General features: G+C 32.8%; 1 protein-coding gene across 2 annotated transcripts in view; it reads right to left on the bottom strand.

The window, feature by feature from the left end:
• Window positions 1–229: 229 nt before the first annotated feature.
• The window catches only part of LOC119832751 (semaphorin-2A-like), a 511,596-nt gene continuing 493,314 nt past the window's right edge, over window positions 230–18,511 (bottom strand). For both annotated transcript variants that reach the window (XM_038356484.1, XM_038356483.1), the window contains 7 exons: window positions 18,219–18,373; window positions 7,640–7,740; window positions 7,148–7,320; window positions 5,910–6,101; window positions 4,464–4,601; window positions 3,345–3,453; window positions 230–3,139 (listed from right to left, as the gene is read on the bottom strand). In XM_038356484.1, coding sequence (XP_038212412.1) covers window positions 3,083–3,139; window positions 3,345–3,453; window positions 4,464–4,601; window positions 5,910–6,101; window positions 7,148–7,320; window positions 7,640–7,740; window positions 18,219–18,373 — 925 coding nt within the window. In that variant the 3' untranslated portion in view covers window positions 230–3,082. The remainder of the gene's footprint in view (window positions 3,140–3,344; window positions 3,454–4,463; window positions 4,602–5,909; window positions 6,102–7,147; window positions 7,321–7,639; window positions 7,741–18,218; window positions 18,374–18,511) is intronic.

The following is an 18,511-nucleotide window of genomic DNA, read 5'->3' on the forward strand; positions in this document are numbered from 1 at the left end:
TATTTTTATTGTTTGATTTATATTAAAGTAAATATTTCTCTTCCTTTTTTCTTTATATTTAATCATAAATTTGGTTAATGAAGAGAATATAAGTAGGTATAGACAAATTCCATTAAATTTTGACAGACAAGAGTGAGTCAATGATTTTTACTACCTTTGAGGACTGAATTTTCTTTAGTTTCTCGTCGTTAAGGTTTTTAAATAAAACTCAAACTGCAAGATACATTTCATAGATTTATTATATAAAATCTTAAACTACTTTTGAATTTTATCTTAATACAGTATAGTAACATGTGAAATTTACAGAACTATTCGATTAGTACAGATAGTAAGTATTTAGCTATAATTATTGCGCAAGATTATCCCAGTCGGAATATCTTTAGTTTTAAAATCACTAAAATACTTAAGTACCGAATCTTAAGTGATACATAATTTAAAAAGCTCAGATTTATTTCTATTATTATATCTATTTTGATCAATGTATGTACATTATGATATGAAAGATTTGAAAATATTATATAATGTAATTTGCTAAAATAAAATAATATATTTTTAAGCACCTAATCACCTAACCTTAACGTCAATAAGAATAGTTTCGGTACGTGAAACTAATTACTTTAATGAAAATGAGTACTGAATATTAAAATACATTTCAAAATGGCCGGTTTCAATGTTTGAGTTTTAAGAAAATGAGCTGTGAAGAGATTAAGGAAATGAGAGTAGATTTAGAAAGAACAATATATTCATCTATGGCGTTCGTAATAAATCTCTAGAAAAAATATTTTTACAATTTTATAAAACGTTTTTGTCATTCAAATTCAATAGCTATTTATAAATAGTAATGGTGTAAGTACAATAGTATATTACAAGCTCTTAATTAGTACTTTATGATATGGAATCGAAGTATCGAAAAGGTACCAGTGAGGATGATATTGTTATATTTATTACGAATCATCTAGGTCGACTTTAAGATCAAATTTCTTTGTACAAAAATATGCAGAATTATCCTCTAAAACACCGTCTACATTCATATACTAACATTTATACATAAGTAAATATATAGTATAAATTTTATACCGGGACACACGCAGCTTCGGCGTAATTACTCGCTAAACAATCACAAAAGAAGCGTTCACAATAGTGAAAATGTCACTAATCACGCTTTATATATTTTGAAGAAAGCTTGGCGCTAAATGATATTGAATAAAATGAATAACTACGCGTGTCCCGATACACTATGTATATTCAGTGAGCAAGCCTTTATATTTAGTCATAATTTATTGCTGATGTGTTCATTTTGTTATAAAATATTTGTTTGACGAAGATTTCATATTTTAACATAACATTCACTTGATTGATTTAGAGAAAAGAATTAAGAAATCATTTAACTAGATGGAGAAGACAATAAAGCAACCAATGAAACTACGTATACGTAATTATGTTCCTAGTCTACATAGTGAAAATCGATTAAATGCATGAAATAGCCAGAAAAGGTGATTTTTGTTTTCAGAATTTTATACAAAACGTGTAAATGACTATATTAATGAAGTTCTTGTCCCGTCACAAAGCCACAAAAACGTATATGTTGATTTATGTTCTTTGTCTATTTTATTCTGATTAATTATTATGACAATTATATATGTTTTATTTTGACGACACAATTTTTATTGCATCAAAATGCTACGTGTTATGGTATTAACTAGAATTGGTGGTGATACATTTATTGTGGAATTGTCGTCTCCATCGAGTATTGATCTTTTACAAAAAAAAAACAAAATCTTATAATATAATATGTGTACAATATAATATGGCAGTGAATGTTTTGAATTTTATGAATTATTGTATTAAGTTTATTTTTAATATAAAATTTCAATTTCTTATACAATACATATCTTTAAAACTTGGCATAGACTATACAATAGTTCGCCTGAGTTATAAAAAATTTAAATATACTTGTTTCAAAATTATAAAATCAAAATCTACATGGAAATTTCTTCTATTCCATACATAAACATGGCATTTCAATAATTGCATAGTCTAAACAAGTTTATTTGCCATTATTGCATTCCAATAAACACTTAATTTTATACGATTTCTTATATATCACAGGCTTAAAATATATTATTATATAGGGACGTGCATTCTATACGTACACTTACAAGTAGATAGAGAAATTAGGTAACTATTTACACGAATAAGGGGAAAAATAATGAGGCAGACCCTCCCACAACCCTCGGAGATTTCAAATTACAGAACAGCTATACGTATTCCTTCATTAGTTAAAAGGCAACGAGTTTTGATCCTTTTAACAAACTTAATTACAAATAGGATCAAAATTCATCCGTCGTGTTGTTGAGTCTTTGTTAACGTGCTGTTCTGATGATACAATAATAATAATTATTAGCAAATCTCTAAATATCCCTATACTTGCAATTTTTTACCGATATTTTTCTAGTCTTTAAAAAAACACTTGTACTGAAAATACAGCACATTAACTAAAATAATAAATGCAACAAAGGACAAAATATAAATAACTTAAAGTAATAGGATCGTTTAACTACCACGTACACACATTAGGCAGTTGAAGCGCGGCACGTCGACCACACGAGTACGAAAATTTCAAAATACTAACAATTTTACTACTCTCTTAACGAAGCGTACTTACAACATGAAATTTATGTTTAAACTTTACACGCCATCACCAACAAGCTTTGTGGAACTCTTCGTTCCATTTTTAAAATTGTCCGTAAAAATTTTGAATTTTTATCACCTTCTCATGTTCGATGATGAAATGTTGCACGATTTCTATGCAGGGAAACGAAAAACACTTATTGTCTTGATGTTACACGGTAACGGCATTTTTATCAATTGTCATTATGAAAAAATATTGCGGTACAGTCGTGTACACTTTGAGCTTTACGAAGTTTATGAGTTCTCAATGTCCGTCTTCTGTTATTGATGGAATTAAACTGTTTTATGTGAACACATTTAAATATTTGAGAGCGGCAGACACGTAAGGTACGGGGATTGAACCGTAGTGGGTGACGGACTGGAACATGAGATAGGCGATGTTTAGAAGCTATCACACAATCTCATTCGGATGTGTGTTTTGATTGGAGTCGTTTTGTCGCGCGCATTGCTGAAAAAGAAAATTATTATTACACTTTAAATACGTAAAGAATTACTTAAAATAGATATTTCGCAAGCATTATGTTTATACATAGTACAATCATACTTAAAAGTTGAAAATATCAAATAAAACACTGAGTACGCTACAGATACAGATTTGTGAAGAAAAGCAGCTTACCTTAAAAACTACGTTTATCTAAGTACTTGAAACTTACCTCTTGTTTTCTTTCCCACGTTTTCATTGCGGTTTTATATTTTTCAAACTCGTGACACCAGTTTGAATAAATCTTCTGATACTCGTTGCTTTTCTCAGGTGGTGAACATCTGCAATAAATATTCATTAAGCGTGCTTACCCGATATACATAACATTATTAAAAGTTAATAGAAAATGTTGTATTGCAATTGTATGAAAATGTATAGTCCATATTTATATTATAGTGAAAACAACGTCTTTCTAAAGTCCAACAACTGTTAAAATAATAAGCTCACAACAAATATGTCCACATAAGTATATGAAATAGCATTTGCCTGTGTTCATGTGAGTTTCAAATTAATTGTAGTTTCAAATATATTGCAATGAATAAGGTATTCCTAGGTTTGATTGAAACAATAGAAAATGTGTCTCCAGCAAAAAAAATATAGCGAAACAAACTTAAATCGGTTAAATAGCAACCACTAATGGAGAATGATTTTAAACAATAAAATTAGCCAAAATAAACGTTTCATTGCATTGCGCATAATTTATGTGCATTATATTAATGACGTTTCTGCAAATAGAAATTGCTTTTATGCAAATTGGGTATAAATTATTACTACAATTATAATATTTTTGTTCTATTTTTTTCTCATTTCTCATTGATATATAATACAGGTAACATAAACAAAATTAAGCTTTTTGTCAACCAATTGAATGCAAAAATATAAATTGAATTTAATGTTAAAGTTTAAGCCTTTTTTATTTTTATATTTTAGATACAATTTAATTTGGCCACGGCCAAACGGCCAAAAAGCCTCACAAATATACACTAAGATATAATTTCATAAGTACAGTTAGTAATGCTGAGCCTATAAAATTTTTACTAGCTTTCCGCCCGCGGCTTCGCTCGCATAGTCAAAGATCATAGACAGTCACGGGATTTTACCAGCATAGTTCCCATTTGCGTGAGATTTCCGGATAAAAATAATCCTACTTATGTCCGTCTCGAATTTGCCTCAAATTATCTCCATACCAAAATTTATCCATATCGGTGCAGTGGTTAAGGCGTGAAGATAAGACAGACAGAATAACTTTCGCAGTAACAATATTGATAGGGATAAAGATTGTTTTATTTACCTGTGTGTATCAACAGTTATATTGTAAGAACACAGCAGAGAGCCGCCCAGCCAGCAGTCGTAGCGCCCTGCGTCTGCCTCGTTCACAGATATTATGAGTAGCCCATGTTCTGACGTCTCTATATATTTCTCTGGTTTACTGAAAATTCAAAATCGATTTTAATACTATGGGAGTAAGGTTTGAATTCGAATATTCTTTTCTTGCTTTAAGGCTTTTGTCATTTATTATGAATATCATCTTTATCATTATTATTTTTGTCGATATGTAAAATACATTAAGTGTTGACTTAAATGCAAAAGATGTATACTAAATATTTATTAGAACAGTAATTATTTTTACCAAAAAATTAAAAGGCTCATCATAAAAGTCGGTTCACCTCGTAAAGACTTATGAAGTAACAAACACACAAAAAACAGTCGAATTGATAACCTCGTTTCTTTAAATCGGTTGAATATACTTCACAGCGATATACATTCACTACACTAAGTACAACTAAATAAATAAAATAAGAAATAAGACTAAAAAGCCATGTTAAAAAAACAATTAACCACGGCCGCGTGAAGGATTTAAAAACAGTTTAAAAGGCATAAACGAGAGAAGGGAAAGCGATACAAACGTTTCCCCCGAGTTTTAATTATGCCCACGGAAGTAGATAGAAGTGGATTTGGAAACACTTTAATTAATCTTGTTGCACGCGTGTACACTGCACCCCGCAGGTTGGAATGCCATATGTTTGTGGTATACTGCATACTAGCGACCGCGGTTTCGTCCGCGTATCCAGAGGAATTGTACCTTTTCGTAGTTTCCCGGTCGTGTATGTTCTTAATCGGGGCTCAAATAATATCTTTATTAAATTTCATCTACATCGGTTTAGTGGTTATGGCGTGACGAAGAGACAGACGCACTGATTGAGTTATTTTGTATATTTGATATTAATAGGGACTGTACTGCTAAGCACAGCGTTCAAAGATTAGTATGCGTATAAAAAAATAGTAATTTAAATTTTTAAAAGTATCTGTTTCTCGTCCCGCTTATAGTTTAGCAGTATGCTCGTTACCTTTTACCGTGGTTGCCTGGAGGAGATCACTTCTAAGTGATAAGGCCGCCAAACAAATTGTACACTTTATTATAATCGTCATTATTATATTTAAGTTTCCTTCTATGTACAATCTTCATGAAGAGTTAAATAAATAATTTTGGGAATATCATGTTTGTTTTTGTTTGCTTTCTTTTTAAACGAATGTATTGAAGGCATTGAATCTCGTATATGCCACTTAATACAACGAATGCTATTTTATATTTATAGCTCCTAATGTAAAAATGAATTTCTTAAGAATATCGTAGAGAATATAAAGTTATCAAGAAGAAAAAACTCATTAGTTTAACAACGTTCTATCATAACCTATATCCATAATTGCAATGTGAATTCTTATAAATAAAACTCACTTAAATGTGATTGGATGCCGTCCTTTCTCTCGCGAATAGTGGTACCAGGACACCGCTCTCGGTTGCAGCACTTCTGGCATCTTCACGAAGCTGCCCAGGTGGAGGCTCTGGCCCCACGTCGCTGATACGCTCTTTCGTGATATGGACGAGTCGCAGATGTCAGCCGTTTCATTAGCTACGTCTTGTATCAACCTGGTTATTGTAAGACGCTTTCTATGAATACTTATAGATCAATAAATTATTGTAAATTGTAAACCTAATGCTAAACGTTCAATAAATAATTTTATTTTTTTAATGCAGTTTGTTCTCCGATACTTTAATAAAGGTAGGTTAAGGTAGGTATTGTCAAAAACAATTGACGTAATTATAACAAACACAGAAGGCAATTATAATCATACACTGTCATCATGATGTATGTTAAATTAGCCTAGCTCAATATCCATTTAATATAATGCCATTTACATTGAGAAAATTGTCAATAGCTGATTGTTGATTATCATTGACTTCGGTTGAACATACAGGGGTTTTTGATAGTCTAAAATGAAAGTTATATTTGAAATTTGAGTTGTTTGTTCTCGTGTGATTATTTGATACACAATGGCCGCGCAGGGTATTATTAAGAATCGATTTAACGTTATCGAACGCATCGACTGAAACTTAGTTAATAGCACTGGGTTATTAAATTTGAAAGCTATGCATTCGATGATAATAAAGTATGGACACTGATGTTGGATAGTGGGTACGGCAATAAAAACATAACGGTGAACATTAATTATTACAATCAATACGCTTTCAAACAACGCATTTGATAGCATCTAGAAACTTCGTTACATGTTCAATATATCAGTTTGTAAAATTTCAATTTTATTCAGATTCGAGTAAATTTAGTTGGGAAATGTTAAGCATTGATAAAATTAGTTTTTTGAAATATTACACTAAGTGAATACAAATATCCTTAGCAATTATTGTCTTCTATTAATTAATAGTAGGTATTAATTAGTAGTAATAGTAATTCAAATTCTTCTATCCAATTGAATTAAGCTAATGAATAAATAATTCACATACATAAAATTATTATGCAAGTACCCAAAGTGTCGATATACAATACACTTAAAATCATTACATACTATTGCATGTATTCACTCTATGTTATAAATTTATTGCGGATAACAACTAGCAGTTCATGTATCAACAACAACAGTAAAGCGCGTATAATTATAGCATAATTCACAACTCACCCCGGCATGTATTCTCTACAAACGCCTGCGTCTCGGTCCCACCCGCAATAGGGGTCGCGCGCGCACCGCACGCACGCGTCGTAGCGGCGCGCGCACAGCGCCAGACGTAGCTGTAGCACTCGCCGATCTGACGCCGCGTAGAGGGAGCCGTGCGTGCGCGACAGTGCCATTGCCTACGAAAATTCGTAGATGTAGATCTTATTGAACTATAAAAGGTAAACTAAAGGTTACCGCTTTATGGCCACGTGTTAAGTGATCCTGCTAACAAGTCGTTTAAAAGAAAAGATATGTCAGTAATTTCAAGTTAATTTGCAATGCAACTGTAATAAATTTGAAATAAATTAACACCAAAAAGATATGCAGTCTTCTTTTGTATAGAAAAGAGTGTGTTAAATGTTTTATTCTATTCAATTTCAGTATTCTATTCACGAGCAAATTACTCTCGTGCCAATATGCGAAGTGTAAAACTTGCAGTTTATGCGCACTACATACCTGAATAGGTTCACCAGGAGTAACGTCGAATATGTCAAGTAAAGCTGACTGGCTGTCACCGTTCCGAGTCCACTGAACGATTTTATGAATTTTGCCTTCATCTGTAACAATCAAATATATATTGGATACGAGAAACTTTCAATATTCAAATTGGAGCATATGTGAGTGAAATTGTTATTAAATAATACGAACCAGTTATGCCCACTGTCTGCCTTTTGTCACTCGAAATAAAATATTTGGCCTCTTTTCAAAGATTTGAAGCAACACAAAAGGCTTTTCAACCCGTAAATTGGGAAAGTAAACTTCCATACACAGCAATATTTTATTTTTATATTGTCCATAAAGTCGGGCTCCTTTGTAATTAGGTTTTCGTTAATTGTGCCGGCAACGTCTAGCCATAAGGAGAAATTATAATGGTTCGTTACGTTCAGGGATCAATTAGCGAAGGTCTAGGGGTTCTCTGTTTATTGTGTTGATTATTTGACTTTCTTGTTATTCTTTGTTTAAGTGAGGCCAAAAATATGGATATTTCTCGTTATGTTTTTTTTAAATAACATCTTCATACTTAAAAAAGAATTTCGTCAAACCCGCCTATCAAAAAATGGCTACAAAGTGGAAGTAATAAAGTTTGATAACGCAATCTATCTTGGCATGGTAATAATTCACCAAATCAAAACTGTGTGCATTAATAAACAGCTTGTCTAATAAAATGATAAATTACAATGGCGCTTCGAGCGACGCCTCAATTAATTTGAGTCGTCGTCGGTGACAGGCCGTGAACTTTCGCTTTAACCATTTTATTTTTCTTAAAGGCCCTTTTTAAACATCTTTTTAATCTACATTCTGTTAAAATAAGTGAACGAAAAATCAATTTACTTCAATCCACTATCAGGTTACCAAATCTAATATTATGTACTTTGTTTTCGTAACAGTACAAGACAAAACTATAGACGCAAGTAAGCAAAATCGTTATAAATAGAATTGTACACAATCAGATTTCGCACGTGACCGTCGGATATTTCGTTAAACCTTTGTACATAAGGTCACAAGTTTCCTTTCAAAACGAACCAATTCACGAGCGAATTAATATTCGGACCACGGATCTTAATAGCTAATTGGATTAAGGCATGTACCAAAATTACCTAACTGGGTTATAACATAGATGGTACGTGTTGCAGACGGTGCGTTGTGCGTCATTGCGACCGAGTCCGCATTGTTAGGGTACCCGAAATTATATTTGTAGCTACGGAATCAACTTGTTTCAATATTCCTTGATATTTCTGATAATATATGAAGATGTAATTCGAGTACAGCCGAGTAATTAGAAAGAGTGTAAAACAATTTGAATAATTATTGGTTTAAATGAAGTATATTAATATGACTGTAATTCCTATCACGCGGTTTCATTAAATATTGTATCCAGCCATTACAGGCCATTAGTTTTCGCGACACATGCGTAGCACCTGATTGACGTAAACAGGCGTGGATAATTATGTACGATGAATATAGCATGAACCCACTAAGGGTTTGTTTACAGCCTTGTGATGATATTTACTTTCTTTACTTTTTAAGTGTAATATTCTACAATGAACTCAAAAGAATTTTAAACTGATAAGATGCAGACCAGGTAAAATACTAGGTTTCATCACTTTTATATTTAAGCTAATACGTCAATGGTTTATTTTGAAGCTATTTGTATTTTATTAAATTATTACTTGTTCGTCACACAATTATAGTGACAATACACCTTCAAAAAGCATGGATTTGCTTCCATTACAGTGTGTACAAAGCCTTACATGTGGATGTTAATGTACGCAATTCCTAAGGCCTTTGATGGAATATAATTACAGTTTGTTACCGTTTCCCACACAATAAGAATTCTTGATGTATTCCATGTTTACGAAAACGAGAGCGTAAAGCAATTACGATGATTTGACATTGAAATAGGAGAGCTATTTGGTATTTACTTTACAGTTGATTATAACATTATAATTAAATTACCTTTGAAGCTTCAATACGTGATATATACATAAAACTATTCTAAATTATATCATACAACCGACACGTATTAATCAAAATTAATTATAATTGGATATTGTTTTGCGATACAATAGTTTCTCGAACTTATTTCTATTACAGTTTATGAGAATAAGTTTAAACTCTCTTTTACATATGTACTGGATACACTAAAAAATAAAATTTTATGTAATGAACAGGTTCCGATTCTTATTCGTTAAAAAGGTTTTTAATTCCTACATACACAACTCGACACGCCACGTATTAATCTACTTTTATTAAAAGGGCCAAGCTATTTAATACCTATGTCATTTGATGCAATAAAGCCTACTGTGATTAACATCAAAGGTATAATAAAGATAATGAGAACTAAATTTAGGGCAATCGTGCCAGCGTAGAGGTTGCGTTATAGAAACTGCCATCATTACGGAAATAATATGTAAGCGGTATTGGAATTTCTATTAGTTCAAGGTTCATGTACGAAATGTATACTTATTTTTATACAGAGTATATTTAAACAGTATTTGTAGTATAACATGAACAATTTATATCATAAATAAATATTAGTATCACTTTGGGGTTAGACGAAATATAATCAAATCTCAACCTTAATACTGACTGTAAATAAAGATATGTTACTATAAATTTGAGGAATAATACTCTTAACAATGGTGAGAAAAATTAAGCGAATAGTTTAGTGCTGTCATTCCATATAAACATTTGTATGCAAACAAACTATTCGCCGAAAGTTATAGAAACAGTAAACACATACACACATTACCGCGGTCTGTGCCTCACAACATACATTAGCGGCTTTTAAATTTTGACAGTATTTCAAGTTGATGCGATAATAGCAAGTACAAGAGAAAGCATTCACGGAATCCGGCAAGCAAATAGGGAGGTACAGGGCCAAACTGAAATCTGTTTATGGCAACCTCGTAACACGCTTTAAGCTTTAAGACGTGACGTCACGTAATGTTAGGGGTAAAGACGAGTTGAAATTACTTTTTGCCTATTTGTTATCAGCGTTCCGATGCAATATTTGTCATAAAATACAATATGGTTATAATTGTAAACTTATTTAATGTTATGTTTCAATAAGGTTGCTTTCGTCTTGCTTCTTGATGGTACTTAAAAAAATTGTTTGATTTATATAAATTTTTGATTTTTAAGAAAACTGCGTTATCTTCAATTTAACAGTTTTGTAGCTTAACATACAGACGACGCATCACACGTTAGATAACATACACCTAAAAGTTATAATAAAATATTGCGAATGTACATATTAACAGAACGCTCTTTTAATAAAACCACATAATATGACTTCAAAGAATAATGATATATATTTTAAGAGAGCACTATAATTCCCGGCGCACTATCAAATATTTAATTAGGTTAAAGCATTGCAGACGCTGGTAATCCGTCCAACATGGAGGCTTATAAATAAACGTAGTTATAGTCATTAATTCTGATCACGATTGGGACTAGCAAAATAATTAAACGCATTGGTCTAATCGAACCGGTCAATCCCCGTGGAGCCTGTAAGGAGAACAAATGAAGAACAGAACAAATTGGGTACATTTTATTTTAATAGTTAAACAGACGTGGTGTAACACAAACACGTATAAATAGTTATAGTAAACGTATAATATTGAATAATAAAAGAATAAAATTGTCCCGTGACAAATCTACAAAATTCTGTTTTGTTGATATGAAATTTATAACTCCAGCATTTACATATAATTTCATATTTAAAAATAGGGTAAGTAATTCCTTAAATTATCTTCTTAAGCTTATTAAGACATTAAATAACCCTGTGGCAAATCTTTCATTACCTAATAAATATAATGATATTTTTATATTTTTGTTGAGATAATTTCAATCGCCGAATTAATGTGTCCAACCTTATTTTCGAATCTTGTCACTTAATTAAATTAAGGATAAGGATAAGGGTTGCCACATTTTGTAATTATATTTCCATATTTTCTTACTCAATGATCACAACCCTCCGGAGGTGGTATATAAGGAATTACCCCACAATCCAATAAAGATTTTGCTCCGACAAGCCTAAGTGAAAACTTTTTTGCGATCTCCGGAACAATATAAGTTTTATCCTCCGAGTGGTATAAATTCTCAAACACAAAGTAGCTCTAACATCTTTATTGCTTTTCATAAAAAACTCGGTAACCAATCGAATCGGCCGACTTTTAACTTACGATTATTGGAAACGTCGCATTTACGCGTATGTAAAATTGAGGGAAACTTTTGTTACTGATAATTTATATTGCTATGCAAGTTACGCGATTATGACTGTGTATCTTCTATATTTTATTATGTTTCCTTTTCTTCTTTCCGACATTTTAAACTAAAGAAGCATTTTAATTATGTAAGTGATAAAACTTTTACTGGTGAAATGTATTACAAAGTGTAATTTCTTAATTCTTTACGTAAACCGTAGCAAATAAATATCGAGCAAATAAATCTGACAATATGAACAAATTCGGCGCGGACTTTTATCAGGGATCGCAATATGTATTTTATAGATGCCGTAAATCGAAGAACGCGGCTTTTAAACGTTTGCCAGCGAGCTCTCGAGCTACTTTTATGAGAAACGTTAGAAATTTTATGTGTCTATTGCTGAGCTATTGATGTATTTAAGACTATTTTCGTTTCTGATAAATAACTTCAAAGGCCAGCTAATAACATGTATTGGCTGACACTGTATTGTTATAAGTTTCAAGGCTTCTACATTCAATATTCAAGGACTGAAAAGCAATCACAGAAATCGATACTTTTAGGTGCTTTGTGACCTACATTAAAATTAGACATACTTGTGAACACGATTTATTACAGAATTAGAGAACGTATTTTCAATACATCACGTATATTCTTGCTTATATAAGATTTGATGGTTTTTGAGAATGATAAATGACATGGGCAACATAATAAAAACTTGATGAAAATTAGTTTTTCTTTAAAATGAGCTTCATTTATAGCTAGTGAATATGAAGTCAAACAATTTCGTACGAGATTGTATACATATCCAAGGAGTAAAAAATATTTTCCTCATAGAATTTTATATTAGAGAAGGGTTGTAGGTGTCTCGTTATTTTGTATTTTGTATTAAGCGGTCGGTTATTCTGAACACGTATCAAAGGTGTATTTTTAAAGGAGGCATTCACGGTGGCCGTGGCATTAGGGATGCCGCGACCGCGCCACCTTCGGAAACTTTCCCGTACCTTTTGATATTCAATATACACTGGTAGCTAAGCAATCCTTTGATGAGATGTTTTATGCAAAAAACGTTGGGTACTTTTATCGGGGCGCGAAAAACCGTTCAAAAGTGAACACATTAGTATTCTAAATCCTGTTCCCGACAGGCCCTCCCTCCAGTTTTGGTATATAAAAAATCAATGTTTATTCTCAGTGGACGCGATTTGAATGCTAATTATGGGTATAACTAATTGCTTCGTGTTTGTGCGAAGGGGCAATCCTTTTGTAAATAGACCGCTAAGCTCGACGGCTCCAATTTGTTCATTTGAATTTCTGACTTCCATTAAATTATATTAAATTTAACAGTTTTGAATAATTCCTGAATATACAAATCTGCAGTTATTAATAACATGGCTGTCTGAAATACTCTCAATTTTAATGATGGACCTCGATTTAATCGTTTTTATTCAATAGGAGCAGTATTGATTAACATAAGAAGCATAAATTCAAACTGGGATTAAAGTTATCGTTCGAATTTTATATAAAAAACATACCGTATGTCATCTCAAGAAGACTATATCTTCCTATAGTTTGGATCAAGAATATAATACTATATCACTAACTCAATCGAAGATGTACCGACACTGTAACTACATTGTCCAAGTAAACAGAATATAAGACGTTATACAAAATTTACAGGCATCACGTGTAGCTGCTTCCCAGCTATCATTCATGAACACTATCGAATATCTCAGGAAAACCTCAAAGCTACGAGCTAACTCAAAATAGTGGACACAATGTAAGCTAAGGTAGCGCTGAACTATAAATTACTTAGGAATTTCCGCTCTAGCTCTGAGCAATAAATATTGTTCATTTTCGTCCTGGAGCCAATGCATCGATGAAGCCTGAAGCTATACTGCACCAAGAACATCTACTATATGAAATAGATTTTTACGAGATTGCTGTTCTATTAATATTTTAATAAAATGTGTGGTAACACACGATGTTATGATAAACACCACACTATTCGATTAGAGTATCCAGTTAAATATCATTGGAAATAAACATGCATTGTTGTGATTTTACCGCAAATGAATTCTTAAATGTACATTCAATATTTATAAATATAAAAATGTGAAAGTTATGAAAAACTTAACAAGAATAATAAGAGTGAAATATATACACATTACGAAAAAATGTAATACTGTACAAGTCTTGTACAAAACATTGACGTAAACCGCCGATCGTTCCATTTAACGATTCAGGTTTCAAATATTTGAACTGTTCCATTTATATAAATAACGAGAATAATAAGTATTGGATATTTCAAGAGTTTGCCAACACATTTTGATGTTACAGTTAATGTACCACCTTCACATATCATTTTGCTTTGATCGCAATTCATGTTTACGGCAAAACTTTGACTTCATGCACTTACGCAAATGGCTTTCCGATACTTTAAGAGCAATATCACAGTGTATCGTTATTACATATACGATACGAGTGTTGTAAATAATTATGAGGCCGTTAATACTTATGCAAAGAAAACTTTTTATGGGCATGGCAGTAAATATATTGCGATATAAAATTGCTTTAAGTACCATCACAGTATAGGTACAAACGACTTTTCTTCCACATAATATCTATGTTAATATGGTTTTTCGCACATGTCAATTTTAATAATTTTACCTCCTATGCCATATTACTCACTTGGTTTTGTGTTTTATATGTGAACTAACGGTTAGCGGCCTCGCCTGCGTTGTCAAATGAAATAATAGAGAGTCTTGGAGTTTTACCTGCATAGTTCTTGTTCCCGTGAGATTTTTGGGCCAAAAACTATCCAATGTTTTTCTCGGTTCTCAAAGTATCTCTGTGCCAAATTCCATGATAATCGAATCAGCGCTTAAGTCGTGAAGAAGAGTTAGACATACAGACAAAGTTACTTTCACATTTATAATGTTAAGCATTCATTGTTTAATAAAAATTCTTTTGTCAGATGCACTTAAAAAGTATTCTGAGAAGTACAAAGTAGCAAAATGCAACATTATGCAAATGTAAATATGATAGCAAAAGAACAAGACAGTTTCAACTTTTCGACATTTATGCGTAGTAAAAGCTATTAAATCTGTCTGGCCAATGCACCAACTCTAACTAAATTCCAGTCCTCAAAGGACTAAGCGTTTTGTGACTTCGAGTTCACGTAATTATATCATCATGGCTACGATATATCCGCAGACCACTCCACGTTGAGCTGACTGTGAATTTTAAATCGTTTTTAATAACAGCTTCGGATCATACACGTTCAAAGCTTAATCAACCTTGTTGTGTATTTGATACTGCAGGCTTGAGGGTACATTCAACATAACTTAGTTTATTTAAGTTGATTCTCTATTTTGCTCGCGTATAAATTATGTTTTCTATATATGTCTACATAAATTGATTCAGCCCCTATAATTAAGTTTCATAATTGTTAACACAAGCTGTTTTTGCGCGATACGTTTACATTATTATTATGTTTGTTAACAAAGACGCCCTTAGACTCTCACTGTTGATGTCAACTCGAGGAATTTAATTAACTTCGTTAACTTCTAAATACTCTTAATGTCTTTGATACCTCGCCTCCCTCCCATTGACAAACACGGGGGTGTACATGACAGTTGCTGTCAAACTTTTATCAACCTCCGCAAAGTTGTGTGGCAACAGTGATTTAGGCGTGATAAAACAAATGGAATGAAGCGAGGCAGGGGCCCGCATTGCGGGAACATCATACGCTCATTTCTCATTGTCTGCCGGCACCTCGAGCGCTGCTACAACTTTACGCCACGGCTAGCGCAGTTTAATGCATATTATAACGCGGTAAGTACTCGAAATGGGCTAAGCGGGAAGCAATATCGCGTCGCCGCCACTGGCGCAGTCGTAGTCTTTATTGAAAGTGTAAACTGTCCTTTAAGATCCCTGAGGCCATCTACAATGGTTGAGGCGTACAACTTATTTCATGCTCGAGTTTAAATTGTAAACTAAGTGTAGATTTTCGGGCAGCTCACTCTTCACGGTTTGAATGCACGAAACCATTTATTTTGGTGCGCTGTCAGACGCGGAAGTACATGTAACGTTTAAAGCACTTTATTGCGTTCTAGTTTGTCTCGCAAAGTTTATAAACAACGTTCTCGTATCCATATTTTGCTAGCGCTTAAACAATTTTCACTATTGAGGGCTAAACAAAGTAGTATTATGCAGATTAAGCAACAGCAATTATCACGGTACGTGGCTAAAGCAGAAGGGAACGTCAAAGGTAACGCTTAAACAATTTAATATTCCACACAAGCATTTCAAACGCCAACTCGAATGTAGCTTTCCTTTCGTAAAAGTTGTTCCGTAAACGAACTCCCCCTTCGTTAGATATCTACGTGAGTTTAATCCATTCAGTAGTCTAGGGCGGTTCTTAGTTTGGAAAACGATTTTCAGGTAGATTGGTGAAAATTGCAACAACCCGGAGGAAAATTACAACTTAAAGGTGTTGTTTAATGCGCGATGTACGAATGTACGCCGCACCGACGATCGCAACCAACGTCTGTGGTCTGCCGCAATCTGAAGGCACACGTGCACCAAGCAAAATAATACTAACCAAATGCAAACATAATTAGTTTGAGTTAACTAAATCTACGAAGACTTTACGAGTAAAATTATTCATAAGTACCGGTGGCGTAATAACAGAAAGTGTTGGAGTTATTAATAAACTCGTTCGCATTATACTTTTGAGATCCTACAACCCCTTAGGAGAAAGAAAAACCGTGGAAATGCAACGCGACTTTCAAAAAGGCTTAAAGAGAAATGTACTTTTTGCTACTTCTGAGGAAAACGGAATACTGTTCGAGTGTGCGGCTTAAAAGCTTTAGTGCGAGCTTTTAAAAGTTAATAAATTGTGAGTTGACAAAGTGTTAAAAAGTAGGTGTTGTGCATGGTCGTTGCGTACGAACAATAAAAATTATAATGGGTTTTCGTGCCTTCAAAGGCTATCTTCCCGCTCGGATATGACAATGGATTTTAAGCAGCTTTGGCGAATTTAGGATCTTGTGTATATAATACGAGTTAGAAACTACGAAACTATCAAATTTGCCTCGATTTCCCTGATACAGAGGGTTGAGCGCGTACACAGAAAAACATACCTTATATTTACCTTTTATATTACGTGAATAAAACAATGCAAAATAAATTATTAATGAAAAGAAATATTAGAAAGCGAGAATGCGCGAACACTGATGGCGACGGAAGGGTTGCGTTTGTCCAAATGTCACAAAAACGAGTTATGGCTTTTGCTCCATTTTCATCCAGAGATACTTTTTCATTTCACAGCGCGAAGGTATTTTTAATACTGGTGGTTTTTTTTTTGTTTCGACTGGATGCTGGTAGAGTGTAAATTTTAATTAAAAATTGAATTTAACGCAATTTATAACTTAATAATTACCGCTTAAATAATGCTGGTATTTTTATTATAAAATATAATTAAAGGTAGATTATTTTTTTGGTTCCTCTTTTGTCTATATACTTTAACATCATAATAATGTGAACGTCAATTAATAAAAAGTGTGACGAATTGGAAACAGTTATTTATTATATTATAACACACTTGAAATTTTATGTTGCGGATCATGTTAAATTGTATTTAAATGGAGCATTCATCATTTTGTTCATGATATAATATACTATATGCTTACAAATATGCGGAAGTGCTCTAAGGAACCCAATTTAAGAGCGGGTAGTCTATTTATAAATACAATTTTCCTACAAGTGAGGCGTGCGCGCTACGTTAACAAATCATAAGCCCGTATAATATTGACAGCTGCCAAAATAAATCTATGTAGGTCGAACATTCGTGACCCGACCCGTAGACCCGAATATTATTCAATTACTGTATCACTCAAGTCAAAATTATTAATTCGATTTGTACGTTGATGTGCACTTAAGACACATAGTAAAGTGTGGGTAATTTTGTAAGTGAAATATCAAAGAAAATGTTACGTCGTTACGGATAGACGGCATGAGTTGCTGGGAGGTTCAAAGGCCGCGAGTTATATGCAGATGATACCAAAGTTAACTCTTTAATAAAAGTAATAAATTCGTTTAAAACATGTTCGCACCAAGAAGTTTTAGCAGCGTATATTATTAAATAAAGTTAAAGACACGTACAATTCATATTTTAGTACAGTTAATAGTAAATGTAATAAATAAGCTTGGCTTTATTAAAAAATTAACGTACAAGTTCTTTACAGTTCCAAAAAGAACAAACAAGAAGAATTATAATTTCATATGTTCTGCTTATAAAATAAAGACGTTTTAATATTGTACTTACTTGTGCCAGCATAGTACACGGTATACTCCAACTGATGCCCCATCATGTCAACCTTCACTCGGTCTACCACCAGCCTCGTGAAGAATAAGTCTCTTTTGTAATATATAGGCTTTTCGTGTTCGTGAGATACCGCACTGTCCATTAATGGATGAGATCTGTTTAAAAAATATGGAAACATAGAAAAATGATGACAACATATAAACAATATAATGTGAATATTATCATTTACGGAAATCATCTATTATAATTTATATGAATTCGTACCAGAAGTCCTACAAAGCCTCATCGCAATA

The sequence above is a fragment of the Zerene cesonia genome, chromosome 16 (genome assembly GCF_012273895.1).
Source record: "Zerene cesonia ecotype Mississippi chromosome 16, Zerene_cesonia_1.1, whole genome shotgun sequence".
Taxonomy (NCBI): Eukaryota; Metazoa; Arthropoda; class Insecta; order Lepidoptera; family Pieridae; genus Zerene; species Zerene cesonia.